This window comes from Bombus flavifrons, chromosome 6, assembly GCF_040668555.2.
Source record: "Bombus flavifrons isolate JBK064 chromosome 6, iyBomFlav1_principal, whole genome shotgun sequence".
In the NCBI taxonomy this organism is placed as follows: domain Eukaryota; kingdom Metazoa; phylum Arthropoda; class Insecta; order Hymenoptera; family Apidae; genus Bombus; species Bombus flavifrons.
In genome coordinates, this window is record NC_138447.1 from 14,654,418 (window position 1) to 14,670,828 (window position 16,411).

The window sequence follows — 16,411 nt, forward strand, 5'->3', positions numbered from 1 at the left end:
GTCCGCGCCAGTAACATCGCGTTCACCGGCGACTCGGGACTTCCTGTTATGAGCGCATCGCGTACAGGTGGATAGAAAATTGCCGATGGGAGCAACGCTGACGAAATAAACGACGTTGCCTCGCGGAAACCTGTATCGCGTCTTTGCAGCGGTTCTCTCGTCGCTGATAATCCGCAAATTCGCAACGCACGACGGAAGGCGCCTGGTTTATGCGATGCAAAATTGAAATTCGATATTTTATCGCGGTCGTAATCCCCCGAAGACGAGTTAAGGAGTTTAGAATATTCTATGGTTTTATGCGTTTTATGGAAACCTTTATTTAATTATACGCATTGGATTCACTGAGGTATTTGGTTACGTATTTCGATGTTACAATTTTGAATTACGACGGTGCGATTGTAAAACTCGAGGGGAATCGAAATTGAGAGATTCCTCTGTCTTCGTTTTCCTGAAATAACGTACATGCAATTAATACAGAGGGAATTTCGATTCGTACTTGCTGTACTTTATGCAATTTACTTTGGGAAAAAATGCAACGTTGTCTCTTTGCCAAACGTACGGTTCCGATTTTGGAACGTCATCCTGTAAACTATTCGTTGGTTCGATGCTTAATTCTCTTTGATCAGGAAAAGTAATCGCATTGTAATTTCTTATCGTATCAAATCTTGGATACTCTCCGTTTGCATAATATTCTTGGTATTCTATAGATGGAAATTGAACCGTATTTAGCACTGGTTCATTCCGAATGTGTTTCGTCGAGCTTCCAGCGACTATTCTCTCCCTCACTTCAATCTTCGAATAATCATTAACTAAACGAAACAAGAAATTAGACAATTTATCCAACTATCGACAAAAGATTCCCAACCTTCGAATCTATAATTTTCTTACCTGGCTGACCAGGATTTCCGTTAGACGTCCTGTATTTTCCACCCCGAATCCTGTTGAAAAGATTGAAAAATCCTCCATTATAGTTATTCAGATAGTAAATCAATCCATTCGTGTCTCTTGGACATTTTGGAAACGCCTCGTAGCAGGCCACAGAATTTCCTCGATTGCCATACCCAAGAATCATCGCTCTACCAAAGTTCAGCAATGGAGACATTCCAGCGACGTCGATTTTCGTTAGCCAGCTGAAAACACAAAAAGAAATCGATCGAGAGGCTCTCGATGTTCGTCGAAGAAGAAATATCTACTTCGGCAACTATCACTGTATTGATTTTCGTGGCACGAAACGTACTCCGTGAAAACATTTCGACCGAGCAACTCGAAGAAGCTGGAGCCCTGTTTGCTTAACGATCTTCCAGGAAGTTTTCCGCTGGCCATCTCGCAGAGTATCCTGGGCACACACTTGTAGTCATCGTGGTTGGATATCGTAGACAGCGCATCGAGCAGATTCACTTGAAATCCAGGAGAAAGACCGACGGTTTCACTCGGATAATTCGATTGCTGATAGTCGGAAATCGGGTACACCGGAAGGGAGCTGCTCTGATGCGACTGTAAGTAGAAAAGCTGTGGAATTTTCTGCGTAGATGCAGGAACATCGAGACCATTGGTTACTTACTTCTTTTGCGTGTCGAATATGTCGAAAAGAATGGAACTTCATGCAGACATTTATATAAAAATATCTAAATATTTCTGTTATTTTTGTTCTTATAAAAATATTATTTAGAATAAGATTGCGCTATTTGAAGGAGCACGAACAACACTAGGATAATTTCTATTTCCATGATTACGATTTTACGAGATTTTTTTAATGAAAACATACATTTGTTTTTCAGTTTTTATTCTCACCTTTCGCGATAAAAAATCTTGCGAAGATGTGTCATTTACTTTTCAAGGAATTTAATGCTAATTATATATCCAGAACAGTTCATCTACTGTGAGAAGTTCTTATAATGAAAGGCTCTTACTTTCACGAGTGAATATTGTTTTTTTTAGGGGTAGTAAAACTTAGCTAGAAATTAGAATTAGAAAGTCGAATTTCGTTTGTTTCGTCTGGTTTCTTTTGTCTTCTTTCGATGTTGTATACAAGAGAATGTTTATTAGTGACTTTAAAGAAAATTAACCTACAGTATTTAATAGTATTTCATGTGCTTTCGTAATAACCGATAATCGGCGATACATTAAATTCTTTACGACGAGCGATTGCTGGAGTTTTTAGTGCGGCAACATATGCTCGGTATTAAATTTCACGATGTAATTTATTATTAATTTAAGAACGTTCCAACTAATAAACTCGTATAATGCTATTTACGATGTTCTCGCTCGATAGTTCATTACGTATCTTCCAACCTCGTAACGAAATAATTCGTGGATAATAAAGAACTCGATAATGACAATCTTATTATTCCTATAATTCTAACTCTTTTCTTTTCAATGTTTCGAAAACTTTAAAAATACCAGTCGAATCCGAATAAAATTTGCATAATGAATGGACAAATTCAATTTCCAACATACCGTCGCAGCGTTATTGAAAACACTCGAGAAAACATCCATAAAAGAGATCTTCCTGCCCGTGAATCCATTCGATTGACCTTTTCCATTGGAGACTTTTAGCACGCCACTTTCTCGATCGATGAGATCGACAGCCAATTCATCGATACACCTACGCGACGAATCATGTTTCCCACTTGAATATCTCAAACTTTTATTGAAAAGTAACGACAATAATAAATTTGCAATATAATTGCTACTTACCTTAATAAATCCGCGGCATTATAATTGCTTCGAGCTTCGTCAAAATTACAATAACGATCCTCGCCGATTTTACGACGAATCCTGCGAAATTGATCCTCTGCGCGAATTTCAGAGCAAAATAAGAGGCAAACGAGCATCAACCTAAACGTCGTACTATAATTCTCCATTTTTTTCTTTATTTCCTTGTTTAATATCTAGCGTTTACCAAATTTTTGAAAAATTTCTCTGCCAACTCTTTTTAGAATTTCCCATCACGGGGAACATTTGTCGAAAGATATTTCGTTTATATCGAATTTTTAAACTTTCACGTCGACCGGATTATGAATTTTACCGACGAAAGAATAAAACGGTCGATGACGGTAATTCTTTTCGCAGTAGCACTTTGTTGCGATCGTTGCTGGAATACGGCGAGTGTTTCGCTTCGCGGATGATCGTGTCACAGTTCCACGGCAACTGGGACTTTCTTCGAAAGCGTTCTTCGTACACAAGCTCGGCCGAAGAAGCGTAGGTAGGAAGAAACGTCATCGTGGTCTACTCTCACTTCGTGTGACCGTTTTTCGCTCGTGTGCCGCGTACACGTTCGAAGATATTCGTATTCTACGCCTCACCGGAATTAAAGAAGACAAAGTACGTTTGTTTTTGTTTTCTTTTAATGACTTTATTTATTAATCAACAGAAAATTAATCAATGATACTTTGTTGCTCTGGCAAGAATTCGATGGACATTTCCGATCTTTTTGTTGCTCTTGAAATTGAAATGTTCGAAATTCTCTTCCTATGTAATTCAGTTATGCGTACGAATATTTAACACTACAGTTACCGATTACTAAAAACTGTCAAACATTTGTACCATTTCTATACCGTAAAAAAATCACGAATTAAGATAGAGCCAGTGTTAAACTTCTCGTGCAATTAATTCGTAGAATATCGTGTACATTGTTTGCAATATACAAATCGATCGAAACTTGAGAGTCGCTATTCGTTTCGCAGAATTCAAGGATTTAAAAAAGTATCAACTTAACAATTGCGTTACTTCAGACAAATTTTCCATGAAAAATCTATCGAAATAAAGGAAATCACTATTGATACGTATCTATAACATAGATTTCAAATTAACAAGAGAGTTAACAAAACACTCGATATAGCTATGAAATATGAAAATGATCGCACATTTGCAAGCGACTGTATTCGTTTTCAACGATTAACAACAGATCGTTTCTTCGTTAAAAGACTCTCCAAGCGATAACAACAAGGAACGTTAGTTTTGAAATGGGAAACTAATATGCCCTCTGTTCGTCGGATCTTTTCATTCTAACAGTTTTCTATCATCGACGACTCGTTCCATTTGGATTCCACCGACGATAAAGTACGATTAATCGGTAAATCCTATAAGCAACGAACTTCAGGTAACAAAGCGATAACAATTAATTACGGGTCCTAAAGTCATTAGTTCCCCTATACAATTTTATCCTCGTCGCGTTTTACGCAACTACGATTATTATATAGTAAGGATAGACGATCCTTTGCACGATGCAAACCGGCAACACGCTTCGCGATATTTACAATCTGTACGCGGCTCCGTAAATGGGTACGGTTTACAGTTAATCCGAGAGCGTGGCCTCGTCGCAGCCTCTCCCTCGTTTCGCCAGCTGATGACAGAGTCGCGGGCTTCCTATGATGTCGCCCAGGAACACGCTCAATAAATAATTCTCCTTCATCGGGTTCGGCGATGATTTGTACCCGCTGTAAAACCATCATTCCCATACGTTACCATCTAATGAACTTGATTGTGAAAGCGTTACGAGCGTTCGTGCGATAGTCGAGAAACATAAATTGCTATGCGTGGTGCGTGTACGTTGTAAAGTAACTGGATCGTGTCTTTTTTCTGGTATGGTAAGAAGAATAACGTGGATCATTGCACGGTGCTTATGGAGAGATTAGAGAGGAAGTTATAGGCGGTACGAGAGCGTTTAAATATGATTTTTCTTACCTACGTCGAGTATCTTTTCTTTATTTCATATCGAGCGTTCGAGATTCACGTGCAATTGTTTCGTGAGAATTTTCTACGCGTTTAACATTGCAATCTTTTGAAAGTGTCTTTGTCTAAACCGTTCAAATTCGCGAGCTTTTTGTTCGTAAATCGATGATGGTTCCATGGCGGTGGAAGATACGAAATAAACGACAATGAAGCTTCATCCGTGAGTTTACCGATTTAGAATTCTTTCTACGCTTAAATTCTATGTTCGTTCTTTTATAGATTGGTAAATAAATTTATCATGATACTGGAAGATTTAAAATGAGTAATGCTCGAATTTTAACGATAACTTTTGAGTTAAAAAATCCCTAACATAATAATTTGATCTTGCACCCTTGCAAATAACCCCTTCTACGCGAACTAGACTCGTACATACTCGAAACAGAATGGAAAGATTTTCATTTAATTTTAATTTTAATTTTCATTTATTAAACGGAGGAAGATTCGTTTTTCAAATATATGCTACATAATAAAAGGAAGATAGGTGTCAGCGTGATACAGGCGCTGTGAGATAATCGGATCGCACGGGTTAGCTAAAGCTTCGTGAACCTTTTTCACGAGATTGCCGATTCAGGTAAAAAACAAGTTGATCTTATTGCACAAAAGTATTGAATTTCCTAACTCGCATACACGGACAATAGTGTTCGTGTGACCAAATCTGGAGGAGAAGGATGGTCGATAGAATGAGCAGGGAGAGCCGGAGAAGTAGGAAGATATGTGAAAGTTGATAAGGCTAAGAGCTGTGAACAGTTCGATAAATCCATTTAAAATTTTAAATAGGAAAATAGTCTCGGCAGACAATCGCCTAGTTGCAAGTGAAAAGAATTTCTATTTCTCCGTGATAGGAGTCGCGATCACGAACGTTCATTGGACAGGCGGATTTACAAGCAAGGAACCCGAGAAGGAAGTACTGGATCCTCTCAAGCTGGTCACTTTGTCTGGCTATACGGAATTGCCAGATGACCGAGGCATAGTCAAGGTGAGGGAGTACAAGGGAAGAGGTAAAGTCTAATTAAGGCACAAGGGTTGCTGAAATGACCACAGCTACGCTTAATGAAACCCAGCATTCTAGAAGAAGTAGCGGTGACGTGTGCTGAGTGGTCTAGAAATGTGAGGTTGGAGTCGATAATTGTACGAAGATCTCTCTCACCCTAGTAACCACGGAAATATTAGAATCGAAGAGTTTGTATCGGAATTACATAGAGTTTCTACTACCAACGAATTTGATCGAGTACTTTGCTGAGTCGAGATCCATGAGATTTTCACCGGATCGAGTCTGATGATGTTTCCTTGAAGATCAAAGAAACCTTGAAGATCCTAGGAACTTGCTGCTCCTAAGTATTACACGTACATCATCAACAAATATGGCCTAAGAATGTACACAAATACGACCAACAAACCTAATTCGCCTCTTCACGACTAAGATCCAACTACTCCTAAAATAAAAGGAATTTGAAAAGACCTGAGCTCACGCTGACCATCCGAAAACCTCCTAACCTTCCATCCTTCGACTTGAATAGCTTCTGCGAGGGACTCGAGGATGCCAGTCTCTCATGCATGCTCCGTTAAACCTCTCCAAACGTGTCTCTGCCAGTTCCAACCTTCGATACATCCTCTCATTTCCCTTGAATCTTCTCTGCCTTACCTCCATCTTGCCCCTACAGGTGACAGAAGCGATTAACCGACGCGTTTCGTCTTCGAGGACACGCGCTGGCCATCTCGGCACCGTGAAATCGCAGATAAGCCGTTCGAATTCGAAGGTGGGTAGCTCGAGACGCTCGTAAAACGGCGGAGAACGAAGGAACGGGTGGAGGGTGGAACGAAGAGAGTTATCAGGATGCATTAGGTCGCTCGTGGAGACCGCCATTAAGGGCTATCTGCCGCTGGCGTTACTTACAACTGAATTTAGTGCGAGCTCGTGGCCGGCTAGCTACGAACAACCGGTAGCACGGATTTCTATTAGCTTCCACTTCTACTAGTTGGATAGAAGCGTCGGGTCATTTAGAAGCCAGGCCACCTTCGTTGCATCTTCAGGGGACTTATCTGACCGATCGTTCTCCACGAATTACCTGAAAATCCCTGGAATTTATGCAGCGAGAAGAGAGAAGTGGAAAGAGAAGCGACCTTTAATTTTTGATAAATCGACGAAGGTTCTGTGGCGATAGAAGATATAACATAAATGACACTGAAGTTTCGTTTACAAGCTTTTCAATTTATAATTCATTCATGAGCGTTGTATTTATAGTATGGAGCAGATCCTTCCAAGTGCCTCTAGTCGATCTCTTAAATTCTTTCTTCGCGTCTTTATAAATTGATAAACAGTTCATCGTGGTGGAAAATTTGAATAATAACAAAGTATGAATATTAACGATCAAGTGACAATAGAACTTCATCGTAAAAAATTTCTAAAACCTCTAAATCCATCTAAACTGTTTGACTGTCTTCACTTCTGACCAGATCACATTCGTTGCATCTCCGCATGATTTATTTGTCCGATCATTCTCGACGAATTATCCAAGAATGCCTGAAATTTATGCAGGAAAGGCCGTTGAAGAGAGAAGCGATCTCTTCGGTTGCATCTCCTTCGTTTCACATTTCGACTTTTACGAGCAGGTGGAGGTTTCTCTACGCGGAAGTTATGACTCGAGGAATCAATGCATTGGAGATCGCGAAGCATTGTTACGCATGAATTTTGAACGAGCATGTGACGGGATGCTGAATTGGAATTGCTGTTTTAGACATTGTTCGCATTCTGATATTTTGATAGGTAGGACAAGTTTGACGGTTTAAGAGCCCAAGGATTCATGCAGTCTCGTTAATGTTTCACGGAATTATCGAAACCTCTTGTAGACTTCATCGAAATCGACATGAGAATTTGAGTATTTTTATAAGTGGGAAGAGGAGTTCAGTGGAGAATAATTAAAACCTAGAAACAAACATATCTGTCAAATATTTTACTAGTCTTCGGTGAAATCCTTGAAAAATGTCACAAACATCGTAACTCACTATCACTTGAATTTCTACGAACGACAAACCTTCCTAACATACGATAGACGCGAAGAACGCGTAAAAGAGCAACTACAAAATTCGTGATTCGATATCCAATCAACCTTAACTGCGTGACCAGCGCTAAAACACACAAATACCTTTCGTCGCCTCTTTCACTCTCGGAATGTCAACAAATTCTCATAATTCCACGCAATTCTAGGAATTTCTGTCTCAAGAACCGTCCGAGCTGTATCTTTGATTCAGAGAAATCGTTTACTCGGTGTCAGAGGAAAAAGTCGTACGCCGTGTCAGGATTGACATCATCGGTACGGCGCAAGGTAGAAAAAAGAAGACAAGAAGAAGACGATCGGGCGACAGAAGACCCGTTTCACGGTTGGCCGACCAAATGGATCGGTAATTTTCCTACGATGCACTAACGAGCTCGTTATTAAACTTCGTATTCACCAAGTTTCGCAAGGCCATCGAGCGCAACGAAGGTTGAGAACTAATCTTTGCCAGTCGTCGATACCCTGAGTCGTGAACTTCAGGGACGTGGTTACTTAAGTGACTACATGGATTCGAGATGCACTTGCAAAACCGCGTTATCGATCGCGACTGATTTGTTTTACTGATGCTGCCTCGCAATCGATCCACCAAGACTAATTATACAACAGTCGGAACAGTCGATCGCTCTCGAGAACTTCCGTGAGAAGAAGAGAGAAACTCCAACTTTGTCGCATCAGATGAAAGGTGAAAATGTGACGATTAAGGTAAACGTATACGTATAACGGTTTGAGTAACAAATATGATGTAAATGAAGGAGATTAGGATTGTTAATAGAGGATGATGACGCATTAATGCAAAGTGTATGAGCTTCTCCAGGAACATGACAAGTTTATGTAAATATGACACGGTGTTATTGGAAAGTATGGTAACGTGTTAACGTTGAAGTATTTTTATCTTTCCTTTAGATTGCAGAACGAATGCGCAAGTTAAATTTGCGTAGGTTAAAGTATAAGTCGAAGTGAAGGCGAGTGGAAATTGAAATAAATGAAAAAAGAATCGGGGAAGGCTAGTGTGCTATTAAATTTGCATAAGTTAAAGTAGCAATTGAAACGAGGATGAGTGGAAATTAAAGTAAATGAGAAGAAAAAATAGGATTGCGAGGAAAACAAACGTGTGTAATGTTGCTGTGATAGAACAGTAAATTAGTGAATTGTATTTATGTCTGAAATTGTATAACGAAAGTTAGAGATGAATTAGAAGCGAGCGATTTGAAACGGGCAAGAAAAAAAAAAAGAAAAAAGGAAACCAGTTTTTTAGCAGGATGGCAACGTATTCAGATTAAATTATTTTCTTTCCTTGAATATTTTATGGAAAAACAGGTTAGTTAGAATAGAAGTTGGAGTGAACGAAAAAAACTATATAGTATCAAGTTGTATGGTTTTTTCTAGGAAAGTAGGTCAAATTGTATCGTGAGTTCTTGAAGAGTAAGAAGGAAAATTGAAGTAAGACGAGAATTAATAAGAAGGAAAAAATACTCGTACGACAAGATATGAGAAATAGTTGCATATCTCGGAGACAGGTTTGAGAAATAGAGTGTTACGTGCAATGTGCTAGGAAAATTGTATAGCGTGATAATAATAGTAATAGTGTGTTGTAATGCCTATCGATAGATCTGTTGATAATCAACGTTTAATGACTATCCTAATGTACACGTACAATAGATCTAAATTCTTGAATGTGATTTCTTTTGAAAACACTACTCTCAAAAATAACAAATTGCAGTGAAACGAGTTGTGAAAATAAGTTGCAACAAGAAGATTGAATCAAGAAATTAAGATAACAGAATTAAAGTAGAAGATTGAGATAAAAATTAAATTAAATCTGATATTTAGATCTGTATATATTTTCGTGTTAATAATTTATTGCAAATTTGTTACTTAATTTTTTTATAACGATTAGATCGAATTCAGTACTACGTAGTTCTTGAAACTTCAAGCGAATATCGAAATATCAATAAAACGTACCTGAAAACGACGTCCCAGTCCAAAGCTCGTTGCCGACTTCGTTTCTGCAGAGTTTCGGCCGCATACTTGGCGCAGATTCTCTCGTAAACGCAAACGTTACTGCCCAACTCCGATATCAACTTCTTCTCCACTTGGCTAACATCTAGAATTTCTTCGTCGTGTACCAAAGGCAGGTCTCGTCTTACTCGGTTGACGTAAGTCTCTAAAAACGAGAGGTAAAACTGTGCTAAATGTCAGAATCGTTTCGCAATTAGCGAAACGACTTCATGGAATGGCTGTCGAAAATTCTCACACTGTTCTTGAACGATATCTTTAACATTCCCGGTAGCTTCGTCGAGATCTCCAATTCAATTTAACAATTTCCAAATCGGTCAATTTCGTTCTTAATATTCAATGAACCATCGTTGCCAGACGAGTTAATGCACTATACGAATACCAATACAGGCTGTTATATACCTAGACAGGTTACTGTCATCAATCCAAGTGACAATCCACGTTTCCATCATTCAGAACCGTCAAATAACTATCCCTAGCTAATGACCAATTAACGGCGTGACTCCTTCAACGTTCACTTTAACGAAAATTGACATATCTCGATAGCATTCCATCCGCGGTCGCGTGTTCGCCTGTCATTGCTGACTGCTCGTCAAATTTCACACATCTAAATTTCACACTCTATCGAATTATCGATATTGAAACCGATTTATTAATCAATCCTTGGTGCTAAAAATTCCTCTCTCAGTCATTTCATAATACGTATGAAACGCGCAGTGATATATAAGAGAAGCGTAAATTGGATTATTTTTTAGATTTATTAATATCTATAGCAAGTAAATCGGAACATGGAAGAGAAAGTTTTGACAAATATTGGAATTGATGGCGATTGATTATAATTTATGGAACTTTTTATTATTACGGATAGTTACCAAACTTGTGAAAATAAATTGGTATATTACTAAACTCGGAAACCAATGGATTCTCAATTCATCACGCGTATAGAATTATAAATTAGTATTATCAAATCCAAATTAAAAATTTTGCAACACTGACCCAGTATTGTGTGCATTAATTTATAATATTTGTGTTAAATGTATAAAGTTTCTCGGTAAGATCCACGAAATTCAAAAGTTCTACCAACAAAATATCGTTTTTGGTGTCTATAAAATATAAAATGTAAAAATATATAAAAACAGATATTAAACGCAAACTAAAATCGATCACACAGTAATAACAAGAACAATTGTTAATTACCATAGAAAAAGGAAAAATATATTTAAAAAAAGCATTAGATAAATTATCTTTGCAAGCAGTGACAATCGAATGCTTAGGTGTCGATTTCATTTAATTTCGTGGAAAAGCGTCACAGGTGCGTTAAACGCGAGACGATAACGAGCAACGGGAAAGATAAATTGTTATACCACAAATTAGAGCCAGCTTTTCTGTCATAGCGGTGCGCGCGACAAATAATTAGCAAGAGCGGGTTCTGGCGAAAGAACCATTAACTGACCTGACCGTCTTTGTGAACGTTTTATACGCTCACTGAATATTATACGTACACCGATGGTAAATAAGGACCAGGCGCTCGTTCAAATCAGTTCGAGCGACGATGATTCGCCGTGGAAACCGTTATTACGGTCGAAAACGCCGAAAATGTCCGGTAATTGCCGGCAACTTAACAAAGGCGCGCTCGAAGTACTATGCAACGCGACTGCGAAGAAGAATCATGCGAAAGAATGAAACGTTTAAGTCGAAGGATAGGAAAATAGAGCGGATTTTGGATAATTCGTAAGACGTTCATGGAAAATATTTTTGCGAAGAGAATGAAGAAATAAAATCTAAATCCAGGTTTGCTTCATCTTCCAATATTTCGCTCACAAATACTATAGCGAATGTTTTACTTTGTGATATTTTGTATGTTTTTGCATATGGACATTGTGTAATTTTCTATATCCCGTTTCTGGAATTTTTCAATTTCGGAAGTTTGGAACTTTGACTAAAATACAGAAATAGGAAGTAAATAGAAAGATAGAAATGTTTGAGACGTAGAATTTCTAAGAAGAGTAGCAGTTTGCGAACGATTTTAGTACACTCAGAAGAGTTTTATTTTCGATACTGTAAAACAAATGATTTATGTTTTACTACAAAATTTGTAAACCTATTTGTAAACTATATTTGTAAACTACTCATTTGAGTCAAGTATAATCACAATAGAAATCATCTCTTAGGTACACTTAATCTAGACATATAAAATATGTTTAAAATGCTACTGTCTACTTTTAATTTGTATTAAAAAATACATCAAGAAGCTTCCGCTTCTTTCTCTCTTTTTACGAGAATAATATTTTACTCGTAAGAAACGTCATTTAGATTTAAATAGAAATTACCCACAAGTTAGTCGACCTTCTATAATATTATGAATGAATATACTGAATTGAATATTTGTAATACCGCACCCACCCCTAATATCAACGATATTAATAACATTAGGTTTATTAAATTAGAAATTTATAATATTTGTCCCAATTGAAAATTATTAATATTAAATCTATTAAAAATCTCCCACATTACATTCACCAAATCTTTCAAAATAAATCCTTCAATTTACCCTAACAATAATCATTAATTACCTAGAATCCGTGCTAATTACCAAGAGCAAACAGTGATTAACGACAACATGTTTGTCCAGGAAACAACGGAGTGTTACGCGGACGTTACATGGTATTCCGAGAGAGAAGTTGCAACAAGTGGAACACTTTCGCTTTCGCTGCTCGTCCATTCGATTCACGCCCGAAACTACAGGCTAGACGAATCACCTATACACCGAAGTTCAACCTCTTTTTGCGTTGAATGTACTTAACTGACCGGCGATCGAAGTGGAAGAACATTGAACTTGCTCGTGCGACAGATTTCTGTTCCTGTGATTCGTTTAAAAACGTGATGATATCCTGCTGGATTCTTACTATTCACTTGAACGAATCTCGTCGCATTTTCTTATTTATTTTGTAGATAAAAAATATCTGCAAAATCCCAAGTCACCGAATCGAAGTATTTTTTAATTGTTTTTATAACTCTACATAAGTAGTTCCTTTTTATTAAATGAATTTTAAATGAAAATCACCTGGATTCAACGAGTACGCAAGTTTCTTCACGAAATTAGTGATCCTCACAGCGGCTGTAATCACGGGGAAGCCGATCAACTGCACCGGAAGGTGGAAGGCAGGTTCCTCTGGACCCGGTGCCGCGTTCACCAACGTCACCGCAAGGAAGCAACATCCCAGGATCAAACGCGCATTTGTCATTTGCATCTTAGAACGCTATCTAACAAATTAATCGCATTGTTTCCATATTTATTGTTATTCCATATATTATTTCTGTTATCGTTATTGTTTCCACACGAACGTTTGTTCATTGTATTAACTTTAAATTAAATTTAATCCCTCGCAAGAAGCTGATATATTAATCCCACCACCATACACAACTTCAACCACGTTCTAAATTCAAATTTCTGAAATTCTCCAAACAATTTAATCTCCGTTTAATTGGTTTCCAAACGATTCAGCGGTCTTCGTAGACAGCGGAGAACATTAAAAACTTCAAACTTCGATATACTTCATTAATAATTCCCATTCACAACTCCATTCCACCCGAATCTATCACAGTCGTAAATTTTATAAATTACCCATTCAAACAAATTCTAAATTATTCAACGTTTTTCAACGACCATAGAGAATTCGACCAAAACTCGGTCAAGCCCGATTCTACTTATAATTATATATAATTTTCAGTTACAAATCCATTTCATTCAAACAGTTTCAAGCATCTCAACTGCAAAGTATACAAATTCTTCGACCAATTCCCGCTCAAGCAACTTTCACGCAAGTCAACGCTTTTTAACAATTATATCAAACATTTGAAACCATTGAAAACCACGACCAACTGCAGCTCCCTTTGCCAATACTCTCTATTTACAAATCCATTCTAGTGGAACTTATTCTTCCTACGATTATTCACTCTGCAACCACCAGAGAAAACGTTCGAAATCTCAATCAATCCGAATACGTTCCACTTGGAAAGCCGAAACTTCAGAAACACCCAAAACCTCTATCAATCGCAACACATTCCACCAACAGTCTCAAACTTCATTCACAAATCCATCGCATTCCATCGCATCCACTTGGTTCTTATTCCTTGTACGATTATTCACGTGTTTCGTTGGAAGATAACACCGAACCGATATCGATTGATTCCGCCGACCTGTTCTACGTGACAGTTGCGATGTAGAGGATCACCGGTAGAAAACGTGACGTTAGACTAGCTGTTCCTTTGGTAAAAACTCGTGGTCGAGTGTTCCTCCGGGCGACCGTAGGCCTGCTGCCGCTGGTTCGAGTCGATCGTCGAGAGAAAGTGTTCGGCCCCTTCCTCGTCGTCGCGTTCAAACGAACGGCGTCCGACCGATTGCGACATTTAGTGCGCCACCAAGACCGGTGCGTGGCGTCGTCCTAATTTTCTTCCGTGTCGAGTCGCGTCCTCCGCAAGGTCATCGTCACGGTTTCGTAGCCCTGTATGCTTCAGCACCAACGATTGGCAGTGCTTTCCGCGTAGAAAGTTCCTTTCGAACGTCGAATGTCCAAGTAAATCGAAAGTTTGGTCGCGATGGGGTTAACGCTTGCGGCGGACATCCAGTTCCGGGGGTGATCAATGGACCGAGCAGAAAACGTAGAAATCGAGCACTGACTTTTGAACGAACGAACAGTTTGTGAAATGTGTTCGCGGAGTTCAGTCGGATTTGTAAAACGCGGAAAGATCTTTCGAAGTGTAAACATCGAAGTTTTATTAATTGTGCAACTCGCGTAAGATGTGACATGTGCGTGAAGGCTGGTCTTTAAATTTCCAGGCAGATTTCTGTAAAATCTGTAGAGTTTCTTCGAATCGAAAAAGGACGGAAGCGTGAAAATCGAAGTTGCTCGTGGAAATTGCATGACACGTGAAATGTAGATAGAAAATGTTCTCTGGATTCAAGGGAGGTTCTGTGAGTAAAGTTTCTTTAGATTCGAGACATTTGTACGACGTTGAAGTTTTATCGAATAATATAAAATAGTTGGAAGTTACATGACGCGAACAATGTTTTTTGGATTGGGAAAGAAAGAGAAGTTTCCTGTAAAGTGTTAATATGCAACTTCTATTGGACGTTTTCGAGAGGTTGAACATTCCAGATAGAATAAATTTAGCGATTGAGAAAGTGTTTACTAGATAGTGGTGTTTTTTAAGCGATATCTCGTAATAGTACATAGAAATGGTGTCAGCAACTACTTAAGTGCGATCACGCAGCAACTACTCCGTAAGAATATAATTGATTTCTTGCGTGGCACGGAGAACGATTACGCGCGAATCTATTCGAATCGTTGCTCAATGAACGAGGTTTTCTTACGTACTCTCGTTCACGTCGATCCGAATGTGTGTGATGCACTTTTACCTTGCTACATAGAAACCAGCGATCTCTTACGGTCGATTTCCTACCTGCAGATTAATTTTCTCCTTTGTAATATCGGTGATATCTGCATTTTCAAACGAACGATAGAAAATGACAATTAAGGTTATTCATTTTTAAATATGAATTTTAGTTCTAGCCATTAACTTTCTTATTTATTTCATTTTTATTTCAGTTCGGAATAATTTGAAAATTTGCATGTATATAATAATTCGATGCAATGTACGGAGAAAGAAAGACAATAATTCTATTTATCTAAGAAGCTCCCAAATTTCTTAACGCGAAATGTCCTCCTGCGCAGTTGGACATCCACCGATTTTCCTACGTTTGGCAGCCACGTGTTTTAACAGACTCGAGCTCGTAAGGTCGCAAGACTCGGAATCCGCAACTGCCTTAAGCTTCCAATTTTACAGAACAGCAGGACTCTCATTGTCCCAGCTTGGAAACTTAATTAACGTTAACAAACAACCATGTCATAAACATGCCAGTTCATATTCGCCGTTGTTGAATGCCTTCAAAATCCTAATTCATTGTCGTATACATTTCATTTATTATGAACGTCAAATTTACCTTAAAAAGTGCCAATTACTAATAACGTCGTTTGTATCAATTTTTCTATCAAACAAATTTTATTCTACACTTGAAAATTCTTTCGATTATTCGGCGAAACTTCGTGATATCAACGACGACTTTCAATCTCATTTTCATCCGAACGTGACGAGACGTCTGGTAACGCGGCGACGCTGTTTCGAACGAAACAATGGGGGGTCCTTCTTTTTCCAGATATTCCTCCTGTTTTCTTGCAAGTTGGCGCGATAAACGAAACGCCTGCGATCATTTTTGCGAGAATACCGCGGATCGTAACTGCACGACATCGTTTTTGGCACGATCCTCTTCGCTATCGTTGCGGAGAAAGCACGCTTGGCATAGTGCTTAAGCCGATAAAGGCGCCGGAGATTATTACAATAACTTTTCGCCGCTACAGACGCCGCTGTAAATTGTACGGATTGTTTTCACGCGAGATCACCGTCGTAAGATTTGCTTTCCCTTTTTTAAAGGAAACGGAAGGCGTCCTTAAGGGAATGGTAGCAAGTATAAGGAGAAATAATTTCATGATAGAAGAATGTTAAGTCTTTTGGGAAAATGTAGCACAGAATATCAAAATAATAGAAAA

General features: G+C 38.5%; 2 protein-coding genes across 2 annotated transcripts; both read right to left on the reverse strand.

Annotated features, from left to right (window-relative positions):
* Window positions 1-312: 312 nt before the first annotated feature.
* On the reverse strand, window positions 313-2,898 carry LOC138180806 (uncharacterized). Its single transcript, XM_069115001.1, has 6 exons — window positions 2,698-2,898; window positions 2,458-2,605; window positions 1,238-1,494; window positions 889-1,130; window positions 520-809; window positions 313-448 (listed from the first exon to the last, which is right to left on the reverse strand). The coding sequence occupies exons 1-6, from the start codon at window positions 2,862-2,864 to the stop codon at window positions 383-385; spliced, it is 1,170 nt and encodes a 389-aa protein (XP_068971102.1). The 5' UTR covers window positions 2,865-2,898; the 3' UTR covers window positions 313-382.
* A 1,395-nt stretch (window positions 2,899-4,293) lies between these two features.
* On the reverse strand, window positions 4,294-13,059 carry LOC138180807 (uncharacterized). Its single transcript, XM_069115002.1, has 3 exons — window positions 12,868-13,059; window positions 9,750-9,951; window positions 4,294-4,439 (listed from the first exon to the last, which is right to left on the reverse strand). The coding sequence occupies exons 1-3, from the start codon at window positions 13,052-13,054 to the stop codon at window positions 4,298-4,300; spliced, it is 531 nt and encodes a 176-aa protein (XP_068971103.1). The 5' UTR covers window positions 13,055-13,059; the 3' UTR covers window positions 4,294-4,297.
* Between the last annotated feature and the right edge of the window lie 3,352 nt (window positions 13,060-16,411).

Bases quoted from the DNA above. Each gene is read 5' to 3' on its own strand.
- LOC138180806 (XM_069115001.1), bottom strand. From the start codon at position 2,864: ATGGAGAATTATAGTACGACGTTTAGGTTGATGCTCGTTTGCCTCTTA. The intron at 1,495-2,457 runs GTATGTTGGAAA...TTCTACTTACAG, and splicing joins TTTTCAATAACGCTGCGACG to TCGCATCAGAGCAGCTCCCT. The intron at 810-888 runs GTAAGAAAATTA...TGTTTCGTTTAG, and splicing joins CGGAAATCCTGGTCAGCCAG to TTAATGATTATTCGAAGATT.
- LOC138180807 (XM_069115002.1), bottom strand. From the start codon at position 13,054: ATGCAAATGACAAATGCGCGTTTGATCCTGGGATGTTGCTTCCTTGCG. The intron at 9,952-12,867 runs GTGATTTTCATT...TCTCGTTTTTAG, and splicing joins TGCGTACTCGTTGAATCCAG to AGACTTACGTCAACCGAGTA. The intron at 4,440-9,749 runs GTACGTTTTATT...ATGGTTTTACAG, and splicing joins GACTGGGACGTCGTTTTCAG to CGGGTACAAATCATCGCCGA.